Genomic DNA, 17669 nt, shown 5'->3' on the forward strand with positions numbered 1-17669 from the left:
AACGCTTAAACCAAATTTGTGCTACTCTCACAGACACTGCACTAGGTCCATAAACATCGCAAAAAAAATTCGCGGCTTGTGTTGCATTTTGACCTTTTTGTAGTAAAATTTTAAAATGTATCGAATTTCTTCATTCTATTCACTCATCTTGACGGTACGAAAAATAAATAAAAAACTGTCATTATCCTAATTTGATTTTGGAATTATCTTCTTTAAAATCTCAACTTTTCTTGATAACAAAACCAGCCAGATACATATAGTATAGCCAAAGAGATTTTATTACAAGTTCATACATACTATAATGCGAAAAGACTTTTTCCCCAACCTAATATAAAGCACAATACTGTTAACTCACAATGTCACAGAGTAGAGAGAGAACAAAACAAAGACATTGCTTTGAGTGACATTTAGAAGGCGCGAAATTGAAATTGATATTTGACAATAATGATTTTGTCTTAATAGAATGCATACTTAACATTATTGTATTTTTCTGAATTTTAAGTAAGATTTAGTGGAATTTTATTAAAAATACTAAATAACTAATTCGACTGCAAAGGTTTATACAAATTAGAAGTTAACGCAACTACCTACATTATTTTTTTATATGTGGCGTATCATTGTCTGTCATTTTTATGTCTATCTATTTTTCTGTGTTAGCTTGTACGCATCACGTATTACATAAATTAGTCTTCAGTCTGTTTCAATGTTAAACAAAGGCTTATTTCTGAGGCTACATACAAAAGTTACTATCACTTATACACTACTTCGAATTTCTACAAAATAGATGCAAATTAATATATTTCTTCCCAATTTAGTATATGGATCCTTAAGTTTATAAATGCAGCAACGGGGTATCAGAGGTCCTAGGTTTAAATCTCGGTGATAAAATTACTTTCAGGTATGTATGAATGAGTTCATCTTGCCCATATACATGTGCAGCAATGAGACTTTCCACGCCCATCCTTAATTCACGCAGATGAAATTATGAATAAGAATCGGGCGTGTATGTCTAACGTTAAATAACTTAAATTTATTTATAATTTGCGCGTCTGCAAGAGTATCATAAAATAAAATAGTTAGAGAATAGTATAGTATAAAATAAAATACATAAATGTATGTTTAGAGTGGCCTTGTCACATCAAGAAATGATCAAATCTATGTTTTTCCAACAACAAAAACATATATATAGTATCCCTAATAAATGCACATAATATTGAACATTAACATGTACTACAATACCAGCTTTATTCACGTGCAGAATAATTATCAGAATAACTCAGAAATGACTTTGTTGCAAATTAATTTTAATTGTTAATATTGCTGCATAAAATGTATTTAATAATCCTGTTTTTTTTATTAAGAGCCAAGCAGGGACGTTTTTAAAGAAACCTCAAAAAATACATACTAAAAATTAATGATACGTTTAATATGTAACTGCGCAGTTAGCCTTCCGCCTATTAAATAAAGTTTATTACTTTTAATAAAAAAATATATGATTTTATAAGTACATAATATGTGTTTTATGTTCCACGAAGAAGAAACATTTTCATCTGTTTTATTAAATTATTTTAAGGCAAGTGGTCAGAATTATGTGAATTACACTATACTGGTGATTTTTTTATGTGCGGCAGGCTACATTCGGGAATGGAATCCATATTTTAATTGATAAAGTTAGTAGTCAGAATTAAAACTTTTAATAATAATTAAAGTTAAGCAAATTTAATTTCACGGAAGATACCGCATTTTCAAAAATTCCTTTTCGTTTCCTCTGTTATATACTCGTATATATAGATATTTATACTTTGTAAGTGAATAAACAAATTAAATTTACGTTAAGTTAAGTGTTGAAGGAATGAAGGATTAAGGATTTAAGGAATTAAAAAATATCATTTGTTGTGCGTAATTAAACAAACACTACAGGTTTGAATTTGAATTTATTAAAAAAGAATTCAGAAATGATACAAAAATGTTCTCCTAATATTATTTATTAACGATATTTTTACATACAATGTTCCATGAATGTTCCATATAAATATTTTTTAACATTTTCAACAATATATTTCCAAAACCAAATTATTTAATTAGCTTTTGCATACATTTCTATAAACTAAATTGAACATGTCTGACAGTTGATAACAAAACATTTTGATAAAAACAAAAAGTCAAGCGGTATTCAATTGTTTGTAATCATAAATTCAATATTCTTAAACCGACATAGTATAAAGGTTTTGCTTAGTAAAATCCGTTGTAACCATTATAACTGTTATAGGGATAGCTACTATAGCCGCCGTAGCCACTGTATGCTAATGGATTTGAATAACCAGAGTAGCCTCCATAGTAGCCTGGATATCCACCTGAGTAGGTATTATAATATCCGGAGTATAGTTGCTGAGGTCTAGCCATGGCGAAAGCCAACACGGCGAATAAGATGACCTGAAAAATTAAATGAAGTACACCATTCGTCGTAAAGTAAATTTAAACTATACATCCAACAACGCCTATGAAACAACTCATTTCGTAGATGTTGTTATCAAAAATGTAAGCTGTAAAGACTGAACATGCTACAATAAATTACTTTAACTTAAATTAATTAAAAATATAAGTAAGTTTTAACCTTGGTCTAATTTATTCTAAACCCTATAATTAGCGTCCGCCAATTTAATTGGTATACTGTTGTAGTATTTATATATTTATTGTTTATTATTGTTTTCATCAATTGTATCACTATAGCTTTCATTATAAGTGGCTAACATTTTTATAATAAATAAACGTCTAAAATATTACAAATTTTTCTTAGGATCTGATCTAAATATATGTAAACGGCGTTTCTATTATATTCATATGATACAATACATAAAAGGGTCATATGGACCTTAAATCCTTCAAGTTCACCTCATTTCTATTAAATGATACAGACATAGTAACTCTATTTTTATTTATTACACAATAGATTATTTACAAAGAAGATTTAAATGTTCAATATTTCATGAAAAGATGGATATTTGGGGTTTCCTTTACACAAAATATTTCTTTAAATAGCTCTATTGTTGTTCTTAAAACTGGTTAAAATAAATATTATTTTAATAATAAAATGTTATTAAAAGGCATATCAAATCTCTAGTATCTTTCAACACACACTTCCACAAGTGTGTTGGTTACATACAGTATTAAAAATGTAAAAGCTTCTTAAATATGAAAATATATTTCAAACTAAAATGTATACCGAATTCCAAGTGTACGTTTAAATGAGACTTTAAATTACTAACGATTTATTTAAAACGATACAACGTAAAAAAATATAAATTTATTATTTAATTATTTTTAAAATCTAGATTGGCATTGAAGTAAAATGTTTGAAGAAATAATACTCGTATATCTTACCAGCTTAGCAAACATCGTCTCAAATTTAAATAGTCAAATAAGTGTTCCTCCTCTCAGATCACAATGATACTGTTTTATTTTTACGAATTTAATAACATTTATACATAAATAAGTCCTTGAAATTATTCGTTACGCTGAGGAAAAACAAAAGAACTCATTGGGAATCAATGTGAACTACGAGCACAATAACAGTACGAGTACAAAATTTACAATTAGGTTAGCTTTGTTCAAAATAAAATGTGCTGAATTATAAACAGAGAGGAGACGTATATGGTTATGTGTCATTATAGTTATTTGCACATTAGGGCCTTAAAAGGTGACAATAATCATTAACTCTGTGAGAAACTATTTTCAAATTTTCCTCTAGCCGTGAATTCAACTTGTCGGGAAATTAATTATTGCTTTTCAGTCACGAATACGACTTCCGGTCACAGTCTAATTCGATTGAGTTTTCTATTTTTAACGGCTAATAATGTATTGCATAATTTTTTAAGTATTGGTTTTTTTAACTTAAAGCGCCGCAAATTAACGAAGCACAACAGTTTCTTCTAACTTCTTTTAAAACGCCTTTTCAGGTAATTTGGGTAATTGGTTTAATAATGATCCCTCGTGATAGAAAACAGTGTGCCATATATTATTTTAAAGTATTTCAATTTAAGTAATTGAATATATGTGGAATGGCTCTTAAGGCACTTCTTAGTGTGTTTTTTTTCTGTTTCTGTTAGTGCCCTCCCTCACCGGGACGCCATGGCCACGTCGCCGGCTACGTATCCAAACAATTAGTATTCACATGTATGGCACCTCACTCACTTGGCGACGGTTTGGCAACTTCGCCAATTTGGAAGCGTAGCCACGACGACGGGTCACTTGGATGGAGACTGGCTACTTGGCAGCCTGGCGACGTCGCCAACAAAATGTATGCGAGCAAGTTGCGTCTCACTCACTCGGTAGCCAACGGTCCGCTAAGCAAGACGCCAAATTCGCGCTCATTGCAATAAGATAGCGAAAAATGAGTTTCGATACTGAGAGATTTATCGTAGAAATTCAGAATCATCCCTGTTTATGGGATGCCTTGAAAATTAAATGTTGGGAAGAAATAGTAGATATCTTTAAAGAACCAGATAATATTACGGTTCAAGAAAAGCAAAAGGTTCTATTGACAACGCGTCATTTTCGTCATTTTCTACAAGCCGAGAGAACTGACTGGCCAGAAAATGGCTGCTATTGGCTACTCCATTTGGCATCCGAAGGAAGCCAGAGGTAGCCATGGCTACGTAGCCGGCGACGTGGCCATGGCGTCCCGGTGAGGCAGTGCACTTAGTTTATAGTATTTAAACAATAAATGACAAAAACAAGAATGCGTGCAACCCTAGTAGGGGAAACTGTCATGTCTTAGCCCCAAAAACGCCGTGTGTCATAGAATGTTGATCAGAGTCAAATGTAAACTGAAGTAGTAGGCGCCACTACTATTATAATTATTGTTAATGACAGATAGTTCCAGAATTAGAATGTATATTAACTGCTATCAAGACCTTTATTTTTAATAATTCTGGGCTTTTTATTACTGCAATGGTTTGGTGGCTAAAGGAGTTAAGTTCTTATTATTTCTTAGTCGGTAGAAGCACAAACTTGCTTCAAATAAAGTTGTTGATAAAGATAATAAAGTTCTAAAGTTGCCTAAATACTCAATTACATAATATATGAACTATCAGTATACAAATCCATGAAATCGATCCAACTACGTTGTACGTCACCTATTATGAAGTTATGCTAATGTTGCGTACATTGTTGTTTTAGGTGTTTTGATCAAACAATAGCAAAACTCACACATTAGCTTAGTATTTCTGAGGTAAGAAAGATAAGAAAATAACTGAAAAAAATATTGGTTGTTTGTTGTTGGAAAACGATTTTAAAGACGTTATCACGTCAAAATATGTACTCCTATTATAAAACATATATTCAATTTATAAATCAACTCTTAATTAAACTCAATTAAAATAGTAGTACACTGTAGCGGAATTTAGGACAGTACATATTTGTAATCGATACTTTATTTATTTTATGTTTAAGCTAATAGTAGTTATAACATCACTAAAAACATTGCTTACAAAAAAGTGAAAAGTTGTAATTTACACCTTAAAAGCTAACAAACACAGCACGCAAAAATAGACTTAAATATAAAATAAAAATAAAAGTCTAGCTTAGTTACACAAAACAAAAAGATTTAAAAGTTTATATTGCGAGATTATATATTGTAATCTAAGAAGAATAAAACGAAACTGCGATAAGGAAACAGAAAAAGATATATATTACATAATCGCTTTAGTATAGCTCTTTGTTTTAAAATAGTTTTTGTAAGTTTTAGTCAATTATTGTAAATCAGAGTCGGGTTTCAGAGCAGCGTTTTGAACACCGTGAATTTTTAATACAAAAGATATTAAGAATCCATTTATTCTTTGGTCCAATCCAGTTTATTTTATATTTATAATAAATGATTTATGTAAAAGTATTTGCACACAAGGCACCCGACACGTTTCACTAAATAAAGTCTGCTTTTTGCAAATTCATACATGATAAAACTAAAGGTTTTTGTGAAGAAATAAATGATTAGGTAATAAATAACTAACTCCATACAATTATAACTATAAGTATTTATTAATATAGTCAGTAGATTAAAAAAAAATCAGTTATATTTTATTTTCTGCGCAGGTAGTATTCTGTAGGATATCCACCATATGAAAGAGGGTAGAATGATGAAGAATACGGCGAGATAGCAGATGGAACATTTCCTGGATAAATGTAGTCCAAGCCTGCTGTATACGTCAGATATTGAGGTGATGGAGCAGGTTTTGGAGCAGCCAGGGCTCCTGCCAGCATAGCGACAATGACAAACTGTAAGAATAAAATACCAATATTATACCTGTTGTTCGATGAACAAAACATTACACTGTTGGTTAGTGAATAAGATATAACTGTTGCTCGGTGAATTAAACGGGTTGGGTAGGTATTATAGCTGTTTTCTTTTACCAATATCTTATACAAAAGACGGAAATAGAAATGTGAATATACTCATTACTCATAATATTTGACGACTCATTGGTCTAGTGGTTAGTACCCCTGACTGCGGATCCATGGGTCCCGGGTTCGATCCCCGGCTGAGGCGAACATCGATGTGATGAGCATTTGGTGTTGTTCTTAGGTCTTGGGTGTTTAAATATGTATTTATATGTATATCTATCTATAATATGTATGTATATCCGTTGCCTAGTACCCATAACACAAGCTTCACCAGCTTAGCATGGGACTAGGTCAATTGGTGTGAATTGTCTTTAAAAAAAAAAAAAAATCATTCAGAAATGTAAAAATTTAATTTTCTCAATTGTACCACAACGAAAATGCTACACAAGGATTAAAAAGTCATGAAGTTAAAACTATTGCCATAATATTTAAAAAAAAATCATGAAAAATACAAGTTAAAAAGCAATTGTGCCACAACCTTTTCGGTCTGGGCCTCTGAATTTTGGAATCGTTTCGTACTTGTTTTTTCTTGTCTTTAAATACCTTTTTCTAACATGGCATAAAGTTTAACCTTGTGTAGTATTGAAGTAATAATATTCTATTATAGTTTAATTATAAAAATAGTACTCGAAACAAAAGTCTAGTCTATGCATTGTTCTATAACGGCCAGTAATTATAATGCATCGCATTTTTATTATATTAAATATAGTGATGTCAGTAGAATCGATCTAAAAAAACTTTAATTAAAAACTCCTTTTATCCTCTATATATACTTTCAATAACGCTATACCTATAGCACGATCTCGCAAAAAGATACACGTGTAAGTCTAATGAAAAGACATCAACGATACATTGTTAACAGTGACAGTAAAAATTCTATGAAAATAAGTTTTGCCTGAAATAGTTGTGACCTAGTTTTTTATAGTCTGTTATTCTGACTTGTCAATTTACCTGTACTTTTATTATCTATTATTTGTTTTTTTATCATACTTTCTATACACATATTTCATAGTACATGCCGTTCTTTAAGTATTTTTAGGGTTGCCATATGTAAAAATAATAAATATATATAAAAGGCCTGGTGCGCTGTAAATAATATTGATATATATTTTATTTCAGTTGTATCAATGTCGATAACATTGTACACGCTGCGTGAATCTACAGCCAACTCACAATTCTACTCAAAATAAAAAATAAAAAAACCTCAATAATAAATTTGACTTACCAGTTTATAGAACATTGTTGAAGTATATGTGTCAATTTACTAACGAATCTATCTTACTCTTAGGATTATATACATAAAAGTTACCCTTGAACTTCAAAATACAATGAGCCCCAATATGGTAACTAATAAAATCATAATGACAAATTACCGTCAACATTAGATGTACTTTTAACCGACAACAAAATTGAAAAAAACCTGCCAACGCAAGGCTAATGATTAATGGTGTTACTATTAGTTCTAATCTGTCAAGAAAATATGACATTTAAAAAGCAATATGTATTGGAAAATCGAAAATGAATGTAATTTTTTTTATTTTACAGTCTGAGAAGAGCAATGCGTTGTAAAAATTTATCTGTAAATATTTCAGGCTAAAGCTAGTATTTTAATATTATTACTGTTCAAGGTCATTCGCTTCTAACTAGCTTCATTATTGTTCTATCAGAAACGCGTTGAAAGATCTAATGGTAAAATTCAAATTTAGCACGAACTCTTGAATACGTTTTTAACATTGCATACTTAGCATTCGACTCGACTCTGAATCTCACCCTAAGCGTAGAGATGGCTGTGGCATATTTTTTATACTCTACGTAGAGCGTAGTGGTATTTAATTTACAAAATCAATCGAAGATGACCCACCAAACGTACGCGGCATTCAAGCACTCAAAACCAAAAGGAATCACTTAAGGTAGCAGGCAATGTCCCTCTAAGAATATCGAGATAGATCAGTAGAGAAAATAAATAGAATGCTTAGGCATTTGAATTATACGGTAACTTCAAAACGGACATAACTTTAATTCGATTGGCTGATATTTTGATAGAATGAGGCTCGATCACAATTTTCCTTATGACGCCTTTAATACCAATAAGGCACTGCATTTTTCGTGAATTGTACGTGTGTCGTGTATCTATTGCCTTAAACAACATGACTAGTATGTTAATGCATGTCCATACGCTGTCATGAATAGAACCTAATCCGGTTCGGCAAATGTATTTGTCATGGTATTATGATTTTTTGCTTGTTCCGTGTTCGCGTGAGACAATACTATAATATAATAATAATTTTGTGACAGCGAAGTTCACATGAGATATATGAAACGATTTAAAATGAATATTAATATTTTTATTGTAACTATAAAGTAAATTCTTAGATCTATTCAATAATTATGTATAACTTCGCTTTTCTACAATATTAAATATTCGCATTAAATTTATTTGGTGTTCTTTAAATTGGCACTATGATCGTGTGTTTTAAAACAATAAATTAAACAAATAATTATTATTTCAAATAAGCGAATATTGGGGCGAATAAATTAACAAAAAAATCCCTAAAAAAAACGTTAAATTTTCTTGTTAAAGTACGACGTTATTTTTATATATAAATGGTCATCAAAACATGATACACCATGGTGATAGAAACACTAATATCTTCAGTCCAGGTTTCATAATATCGATTGAGGCTATCCTTTATGGACAAATATACAAGAATCTCTTAAAAATTTTATATTGTGTACCAATAGCTCAAAACAGCTACGCTCCGAAGCTAAATTTTATAAAAACATATTGTTGTTATATAATATAGATAAATTATAGAGATTAGAATTAATAACCCTCTGAATCTTCGACGCATATCGGACTGTTATCTACACCTAAGCAGCGGCCCGTGTAATTTATAATTATCATATTTAACTTAAAAACTGTATATTTATTTGGTGAAGGGCACACTTTATATTAAACATTTGAAAAATCTTTAATTGTGTTTATCTTAGAGCCTAAAGCAGCGAAACTGTAAAAGCCTGACGGAAACTCTTTTTTACTCGTTTTAATCTAGAATATACTTTCTTTCCTTTTTTCTATAATCTGTGGATTTTTTCCTGCCGTTACAGTTTACCTGTTATTATAATCAGTAAAACAAAGGCGTATTTTAAGGCCAAGAATTGCCAACAGTACGAGTACCAGGTCAGTAAATTCTTTAACAATAGATCATGCTAGGAATATTGATTGGAGTTCACAGATTATTAAGTGATGATTATCATTGCAAGGATTTCGCAATTTGTGTAGAAGAATACTTTAGACGTAAATAAAACTGATTAAAGGTACTTATAATTTAAGTTACTTTCTAAATAGAAACAAAGTAAAAGCTACTTCTTTAATTATAATAGTTAATCACTGTTTTTGAAACAAATTCTCCGTCTGCGTACTGGATTAGAAAATTAACCAGTAAATAGAAAAGAATGTCCTTATATTTGGTCGACATAATTCATTGAAAAAAATCATTGTTAATTTAAAAAAATATTGGTTGTTTGTAAAGTAGGTTTACGATCGAGATGTTTACGTGATAACGTCTTATTGGTGATATAAGTTTTTGGGAAGTAAGGAATTAATGAAGATAACAATTTTTTCAAATTTTAAATTACATCTATCGTTTTATTCACACTTTTGATGATAAATTGCGGGTGTAAAATGACAAGTTTACTTATTCGTCTATGATATACATTTTTCTTCATACATTCACGGAATTACTGGCAGCGCTCGAGATGAGACGGGAGATCGGTCCGTCTCTCTCTCGTTATACCTGCGATCGCGCTCGTGAGGTTTTGGTGTGACACAAGTTTCTGAACATGTCACCCGACTAAAACGATTTTAAAGACGTTATCACGTCAAAAAATATTTTATTTAAAATGATTTTCTTAGTAAATTTTCTTTAAAAGCAAGTAGAGGTTAAGCCTCCTGGTATACATGATAATTAGAAAATTTTGTGTCTAAGACATTCTCCTCAGAATGTTGAGGAACCGTTGCTTAACCGGAGTTTGAACGGACGATATTATTGAGAAGTGCTTTACCAATACTCTAATATTACTTACTTCTTCTCATCTTATTTTCGAAATAAACAAGACTAATAAATGGTTAATCATCACCATTATCTGGTAATTAATGCTTTAATCAGTGTTAAACTAATGCAAATCGTAAGCTTTTAATGAGATTTGTTAAGCTTTGCTGGTTCACAATAAGCTTTGTTATATAATACAATTTAATACCTCATCAATAGTAATGCTCCTATGACGTAATACTCGAGGTTATTGCATAATTTTGTATGCACAAACCATTTCATTTATCAATGTTTTTAAGTAGAAGTTGCTTTCTTGTTAAAAAATACAAGTTGTAGTAATATTAATTAAAACTAATCATAATATCTTGATTGTGTTTATTGAAAAATTAAACTGGCGAGATGATATCTGTGTTATCATTTTTCACCTATGGTGATGGAAAACATCGTGTCTTAAATCCATAAAACGACTTGCGTCAACCATCTTGTTGGGGCTTCACTGGATTATTTCTGTTTATTAGAACCAGGTTTAATAGGTAAAATCATAACATACCATTTAAAAGTCTTGATCATATTCATAATTATTTATTATATTTATTTGCAACGCGATGAGAACGATACGGACCATGGCGTCTAATTACCTATTATTTAAATTTTGTTGCCTACTCATATACCTATGTACTTGATTTTGTTATGACTTTGCTGTGGAATGGAAGTCTGGTTATCCATATAACAGGTTCTTAACTAGCTTGGAAACCAGTCTCCCAATACCGTCTTAATTTTAATCGTACTGTTGTTTCAAATGTTATATGGGAAAAAATAAGAGTTATTATTATTATTAAGTGTAAGTGTTTAAGATTTACGTAAGAAATCTATACCGGAACGGAACTTCTTTGGTTGTATCGCATATTATCTAATTCGATTTTCGTTTTTGTCATAATTTTGCATATGTAGCCATTATTATTATTATTATTAGGGCTTTATTAATCCATACAACAATTGGTATGAGTTTTAAACAAAATTTAAGTTAGATTTATTTTTAATTTTTTAGTGGTCTAGTTTTTGTATGGCCCCTTTTAGGGTAAAAGCCTCCTCCATGTTTTTCCATTTCTCTTTGTCTTGAGCAACATTCATCCAGTTTTCCCCCGCTAGTTCTACAATGTCATCTGTCCATCTATTCCTTTGTCACCTCTCTTTCCAGTAGGTCCAGTCCATTTCGTTATTTCTAGTGTCCATCTTTTATCCCGCGCTCTAGCAATGTGACCTGCCCATATGTAGCCATAGAAGCCATGTATTTTTTTACATAAATAATGCTTTAACGTTAACTTCCTCTCAACACAGAATATATGTTAACGTAAAATTGTAAACACCGTTAGATTGTAATCTATCTCGCGAGATTATAAACTGTCGAAAGATTGTGAACCTCAGCTCACTGCTTACAATTTAACGTATTATTATTCGGTAGATTACTAACTTAGTTATCATTCAAACTTCTTTGGTCAATTACAGATTAATTTTACTTCCCAACAATTTCATATAACTACCGAATAATAATACGTTAAATTGTAAGCAGTTCGTTGAGGTTCACAATCTTTCGACAGTTTATAATCTCGCGAGATAGATAACAATCTAACGGTGTTTACAATTTTACGGTGACATATACAAAAACTTGACGTCATATAGCCAAGCAAAAGAATAGTACAAATTCTTTACATACATAACATGCAACAAATACTATTACACTTTAAACTGTCATCGAAACACTATCTAATGAACTTGACGTACTCGGTACGCTGCGTTATGTAATTGATTGGGCAGATGATTAATCTAATTAAGAACCTGTCCCAAACATTGACATAACATATTACGGTCTATATTAGACTATTACATATAACATATGTTTTACAGGCTTCGAAATAGAATATTATGACACTTAAACAATTGCCTTTTTCATGGCTAAAATGGTATGGTTTTTGCTTTAAATAAATAATAATTATTTAAAAGACAGGGTTAATAGGGTTTGTTAAACAATTAGACTGAACCTTAATTTAGAAATGTTAATATCATATTTGTATTTCATTAAACTTTTTACTAAAACTATCTCTAATATTTAAAATAATAATAAATGTATTTATTATTGTTGAGTTTATTTAAATAAAATCTATATGTTTATTCTGTAAAATTAAAAAGATTAATAATATAAGTAAGAGATAAGTTTAATCTCTAATAAAAATTTCATTCTTTTATTTTTTTTTAATATTGTTAGCAATTTATTAATTGTTAATAAAACCACCATAGTGTTTTTGTTTTGTTTACTAACCGACATACTGACTAAGACCGAATTGTTACTAAACCATTTAACTAAATATCGATATAATAACTGTTATACGTATATATTATTATAACAGTATTATTATGTTCCTTTCTTAATAAAACTCCTTGCAATAATTTAATAATGTCTTAAAAGAGCGGAGCCATCGCCCAGGCAATATCATATATAATCTATATAAAATATGATAATTAAAGTATTATTACGTTAATTTCTTCACATATATTGGATATAAAGGTATATATTTTGTTCGTCTTCTTAGCAAGCAAGAATATGGTTAGACAATGCTTTGTCCCTTTAAAAAAAAGTTATAGTTAGTTATCGGCATATTGTTTAAAAATTAAGGTAAACCTTATAAATATAAAATGTATGAAGTCTCGAACCCTCCAAATGCATAAAAAAACAAGGTAATTCTCTGTACCTTTATCCAAATAAATATGTTGATACAACAGTGTAAAACACAGACTTTGTAACAACAAAGACAAACTGTTTATATTTATAATATTACAAACATAATAGTACTACTAACATCAAATTCTATTTTCTATGGTGACTCCGATATAGAACCTGACCTGTTATGAATTCCTTGTATGACGTACTTTAAAATGGCCGGGACTTCATTGTTTACTGAATCATGTAACAACTACGCATCTGAAAATATGGTTATAGTTCAAGCTTGAACATATAATTACAAGCTTTCAGGGTATTAGTTAAATATAAGAAATACAACAATAGTATTAAATTTTTTGTTCAATTAAGGTTAAATAAAAAACTTTGAAAGTCAACTCTTTTCTTTACGTCACAGGAAAAAACACGTTTATCACAATTAGGCTGTTTGCGGAGGTTGCCAACGATTCATACGTATATTTTTCCAACGTTTTGATTTTATATTTATAGTTAGTTTTTTATATTTAGTTTTTAACACGCAGCGCTTCTGGAAGTAAAATATCATTTTATAACATGTAATCGGAAATCTTGTTTAGTGAATATACCAAAATACATTCTTATTTCAATAGAACAAAAGACTTTCACATCACAGAAAAATCCATAATATCGCGAGAAAATTTTCATGTTTGGTAAATTACATTTCTTTGTCAGGAACCGATTTAAGTCATAAGGATCACGTGCAAAACAGACGGGAATAAAGGATCCTGGTGACTCACGTGCTTACACGACACCTGTCAAAGATCAAAAGGGCAAATTAGTTGCACTTTGATGTAAACTTACTAAATAACATGTGATTTTCAACATTTAGAATTCTATTGACTTTCTAAGTGTTAGACGTATACTAATAGTAATATTGTTAAAACTAGTTATTATCAGACTTCGTGCGCGTGGAAGCAAAGCTAAGTTTAAAAGATTCAAACATACTGGGAGTATTAGTTTTACACTATATAAACATCCTTCCTCTTTAATTGTTGTCTCATGATCTACGCATTGAAATCTGTTACATAGTTTAAAATATCTAAGCGCAGACAGTAGGAGTTGTATACTATGTATAGAATAAATTATTAGTTTAAGCGTGAGTGAAACTAACTCATTACTAAAATAATGATTGTTTAACAATAATTATCTATTTTAGTAATAATCTTTCTTCATTCTGGAATGGGCAATAATATATATGTTATCTGCCATTACCTCCCGGACGTGGTACTTTTATAATAATTCTGGTACGCTTGCATGCAAACGAAATCTTTCTTACAATCTTTTTGATATATATTAAATCATATATTAATCGAAAAAGACCAGTATTAACTGATACTATTTTCTATTGTTGTAAAATAATCCTTAATTCTACAATCATGCTCTCTGATGAGGGTTAAAAAAAACAGAAATAAAATTGGTCGCTAGTTCAATGAAGAATAAGAAGAATTATTAAAATTCTATTAAATTTTATTACATAGACACTTTACCGTGGCATATTCAGAGAATTTAATGAAGCTTCTTAACCTTTAAATGTTTTATGAGTAAACTTAAAAAGCTATTAAGAAAACTGTGATACGTTAAAGGAAATGCATATGTACGTGGGATAGATTTAAAAGCATATACATATATGGCGACTGCGATTATCCTGAAATTTTTATGAACATTATTTCGAATAAATAATACTTATCAACGCATCTGTTAAATTTTAAATAAAGTTTTAAAATATATAACCTAGAAGAAGCTCTACAATATCATGTTTATTAATTTCTTTAATGAAATATTCTTACTCGGCCCTGAGCCTAAGAACTGCGGTAAGTTTATGAAGCAAATAGATACATGATGTTGAAATGCATAATTGGTGCGAGATTCACAATACGCATGCGCCAATTTGTCTATATAAGCAAAAATCCCGGTTTCCAGACATCAGTTTACGACCTACAATCGTGAACAGCCCCTACGCTCAACACTTAAATTGTTATCGACGATAACTGTGAAAGTTTTTAAAAGTACAAGTCACATTTTCAATTCTATAATAGCAATTATAACTTTGTCAAAATTCATCCGTTCTGTTTTTGTCTCACAAGTGCCAGTTTTGACGGACTTATGAAAAATAAATTGGAAGGTGAATTTAAATCTAGTGAGAGGTTTACCGGAGATCTGTCGGTAAACGTAGTAAGGCAACAAGCACCGAAACCTAGACGCGAATCCATGGCCCCTAAGATTGTGGTGTGTCCTCCAGTTGAAGAAATGACTGAACCCGCGGCAGCACCTCGAGGATCCCGCCTGCTCAAAGCGTTGAGTCGGCGGCTCTCTCGCCGCAAATCCGATGACGACTCTTTAGGAAGCTCCAGCAGCAACGAAAGTATGTCATGTGATACCGGCCGAAGTGATGACCCTTCATCCTGCTCAACCAGCGACTCTGGCGACGAATCTGACCGACGAAGACGTCACAGATCAACGGTGTCGTTGAGGCGAGTTTTTCAAAACTTCAGTATATCAAGTCGGTCACAATCATCTTCACCAAGTGACCGCCACCGCCAGCCCAAGAAGCAAACCCAGCCAAAACGAATTCTTCGGCCCCCAGTCACCTACACATACGTACGAGGGCTATCCGGCTTGCCAACACAGCGGGTGCCTCGTCATACAGTTTATTGCGCTTCCGTGGGTCTCAACCGATAAAGATGTAATGCATCGATATGTGGATACCTAACAACAGGAATGGGAAATCAAGACTGTTACGCATAGATTTAGTCGTGAAAGGCTATTACGTCTTACCATATCAGTAGATAGAATGGACTGATGAGCTCGACGAATGGAAATTTCAACATGGACCAAAATCGGACACCATTATGTACTCCTTTGAGGGGAGTCTGTTGAAAATTGTCTATTTAAAAAAAATCTATAAGACTGGACTGCGAAAATCGCTTGGATAGCGATTTTCATTAACTTTACTCCTATTGGCTCTACTTTTTATCTTAAAAAAGATGAATGTAATCAATAATTAATTTTTACGGCAGTTAAAAGATAACTATAATGGATTGTGGCCACACATGTTTGTTGTATCTCTAACGGCCAAAACCAATATGCAATCTCAATCCAATTTTAGCTGTCATAGACTGACAATTCAATCCATTTCTAAAGAAAAGCATGCCAATATTCAATACATGGACTGAGATACCAATCTAATTATTCAACCAATCGTTCAGAGGGCGGATAAGAGATTGAAGATTGCCCTCTGTATGAAAATGAATGTTTACTCATGCCAACAACCTATCTGTCCATTTTGACAGTGCTTCGATTGGCCAAATCAATCTCGGATTGCTATCGGTGAAACTCGTATGATTTGGGTTTGGGATTGCGACCTAACTTAATATTCATTGGGAAAATTTATTCATCTTCGTCATCTTCCAGTTCTAGTGATAGTGATTTGGAAGTTTAAATGCAATTATCCGATTGGGATAGTAATTCTGAAGCTGGAAGAAGACAACGTACTTCTGTGCGAAGACATAAGAAGACAAGAATTTATTATATCCAGAGCCTGAATGACGCCGAATTCACATTTAGATTTAGGTTAACAAAAGAAGCTTTGGAGACACTTTTACACAAAGTGATGTCTATATATGACTTCTAGCAGGTTTCATCTTGTCATCAACTTTTGTAAAAAAAAATTTAAATATTAGCTACAACCAAAAATATTTGTTACTATAGATACTACCTACTAACTCCACTTCAAAACCTCAAGACTCCAGCAGAACATCTTTATAACGAATCTCAAATGCGAAGCAGAAATGTGGTGGAAAGGACATAATATGGTGTTTGGAAAAAATCGGTTTGTCAAAAAAGGTTTTGCTTCAATTATCTCGTGTACAAGCCGTGATAGTGGCATGTGCAGTGTTGCACAATATTGCTATTGATATGCGAGATGAACATTTTGAACTACTGCAACAAGTAGATGAACAAGCTGATGATATTGATCAAAGCGCAATTGACAACGTGGGAAATGCAAGTGTGCGAAGTAATCTTATAAGTGATTATTTTGCTTTATTACTATAATATTTTATAAATTACAACATTTTTGAGATAAATTAAATAAAAATTCAATGCTTTTATTTAAATAAAAATACAATTTTTTAATACAATACATCCTCGCTCCAGGCACAAAATCTATTATTTTTCTAATTTATTTAACAATATATTTTTTTCTATGGCCCATAATTCTCTTTTATGCTCTCTTTCTTCCTCTTCAAATGCCCATTGCTTTCTCTTATTTAGAAGCTCTTCCTTTCAATTGACTTTCATTTCCTTCGACAGACAACAATATCATGTCTTTGACTTTTTCCTCGATAGGGGGTAAGAGGAGTAGCAGCACTAGGGCCACCTCCTGTACGATATGTTTCAGCATGTATCAAGGCAGACTTTTTTCTTGTAGCCCTCTTTAAGCTTTGCGAAAGTTTACCCCACTTGTG

The 17669-nt window shown here is 31.4% G+C and overlaps 1 protein-coding gene and 2 long non-coding RNA genes across 3 annotated transcripts; 1 reads left to right on the forward strand and 2 right to left on the reverse strand.

Moving 5' to 3' along the window:
- Nucleotides 1-2162: 2162 nt before the first annotated feature.
- On the reverse strand, nt 2163-3704 carry LOC125049120. Its single transcript, XR_007116950.1, has 2 exons — nt 3382-3704; nt 2163-2433 (listed from the first exon to the last, which is right to left on the reverse strand). It is a non-coding gene; the product is annotated as an uncharacterized LOC125049120 (long non-coding RNA).
- A 2311-nt stretch (nt 3705-6015) lies between these two features.
- LOC125049112 lies at nt 6016-7683 on the reverse strand. The gene is made up of 2 exons (XR_007116946.1): nt 7625-7683; nt 6016-6273 (listed from the first exon to the last, which is right to left on the reverse strand). It is a non-coding gene; the product is annotated as an uncharacterized LOC125049112 (long non-coding RNA).
- Nucleotides 7684-15141: 7458 nt separating this feature from the next.
- Nucleotides 15142-16266, forward strand: LOC125049241. The gene has a single exon (XM_047648398.1). The coding sequence runs from the start codon at nt 15307-15309 to the stop codon at nt 15880-15882; it is 576 nt and encodes a 191-aa protein (XP_047504354.1). The 5' UTR covers nt 15142-15306; the 3' UTR covers nt 15883-16266.
- Nucleotides 16267-17669: the final 1403 nt, after the last annotated feature.

Source organism: Pieris napi, chromosome 4 (genome assembly GCF_905475465.1).
Source record: "Pieris napi chromosome 4, ilPieNapi1.2, whole genome shotgun sequence".
Lineage (NCBI taxonomy): Eukaryota > Metazoa > Arthropoda > Insecta > Lepidoptera > Pieridae > Pieris > Pieris napi.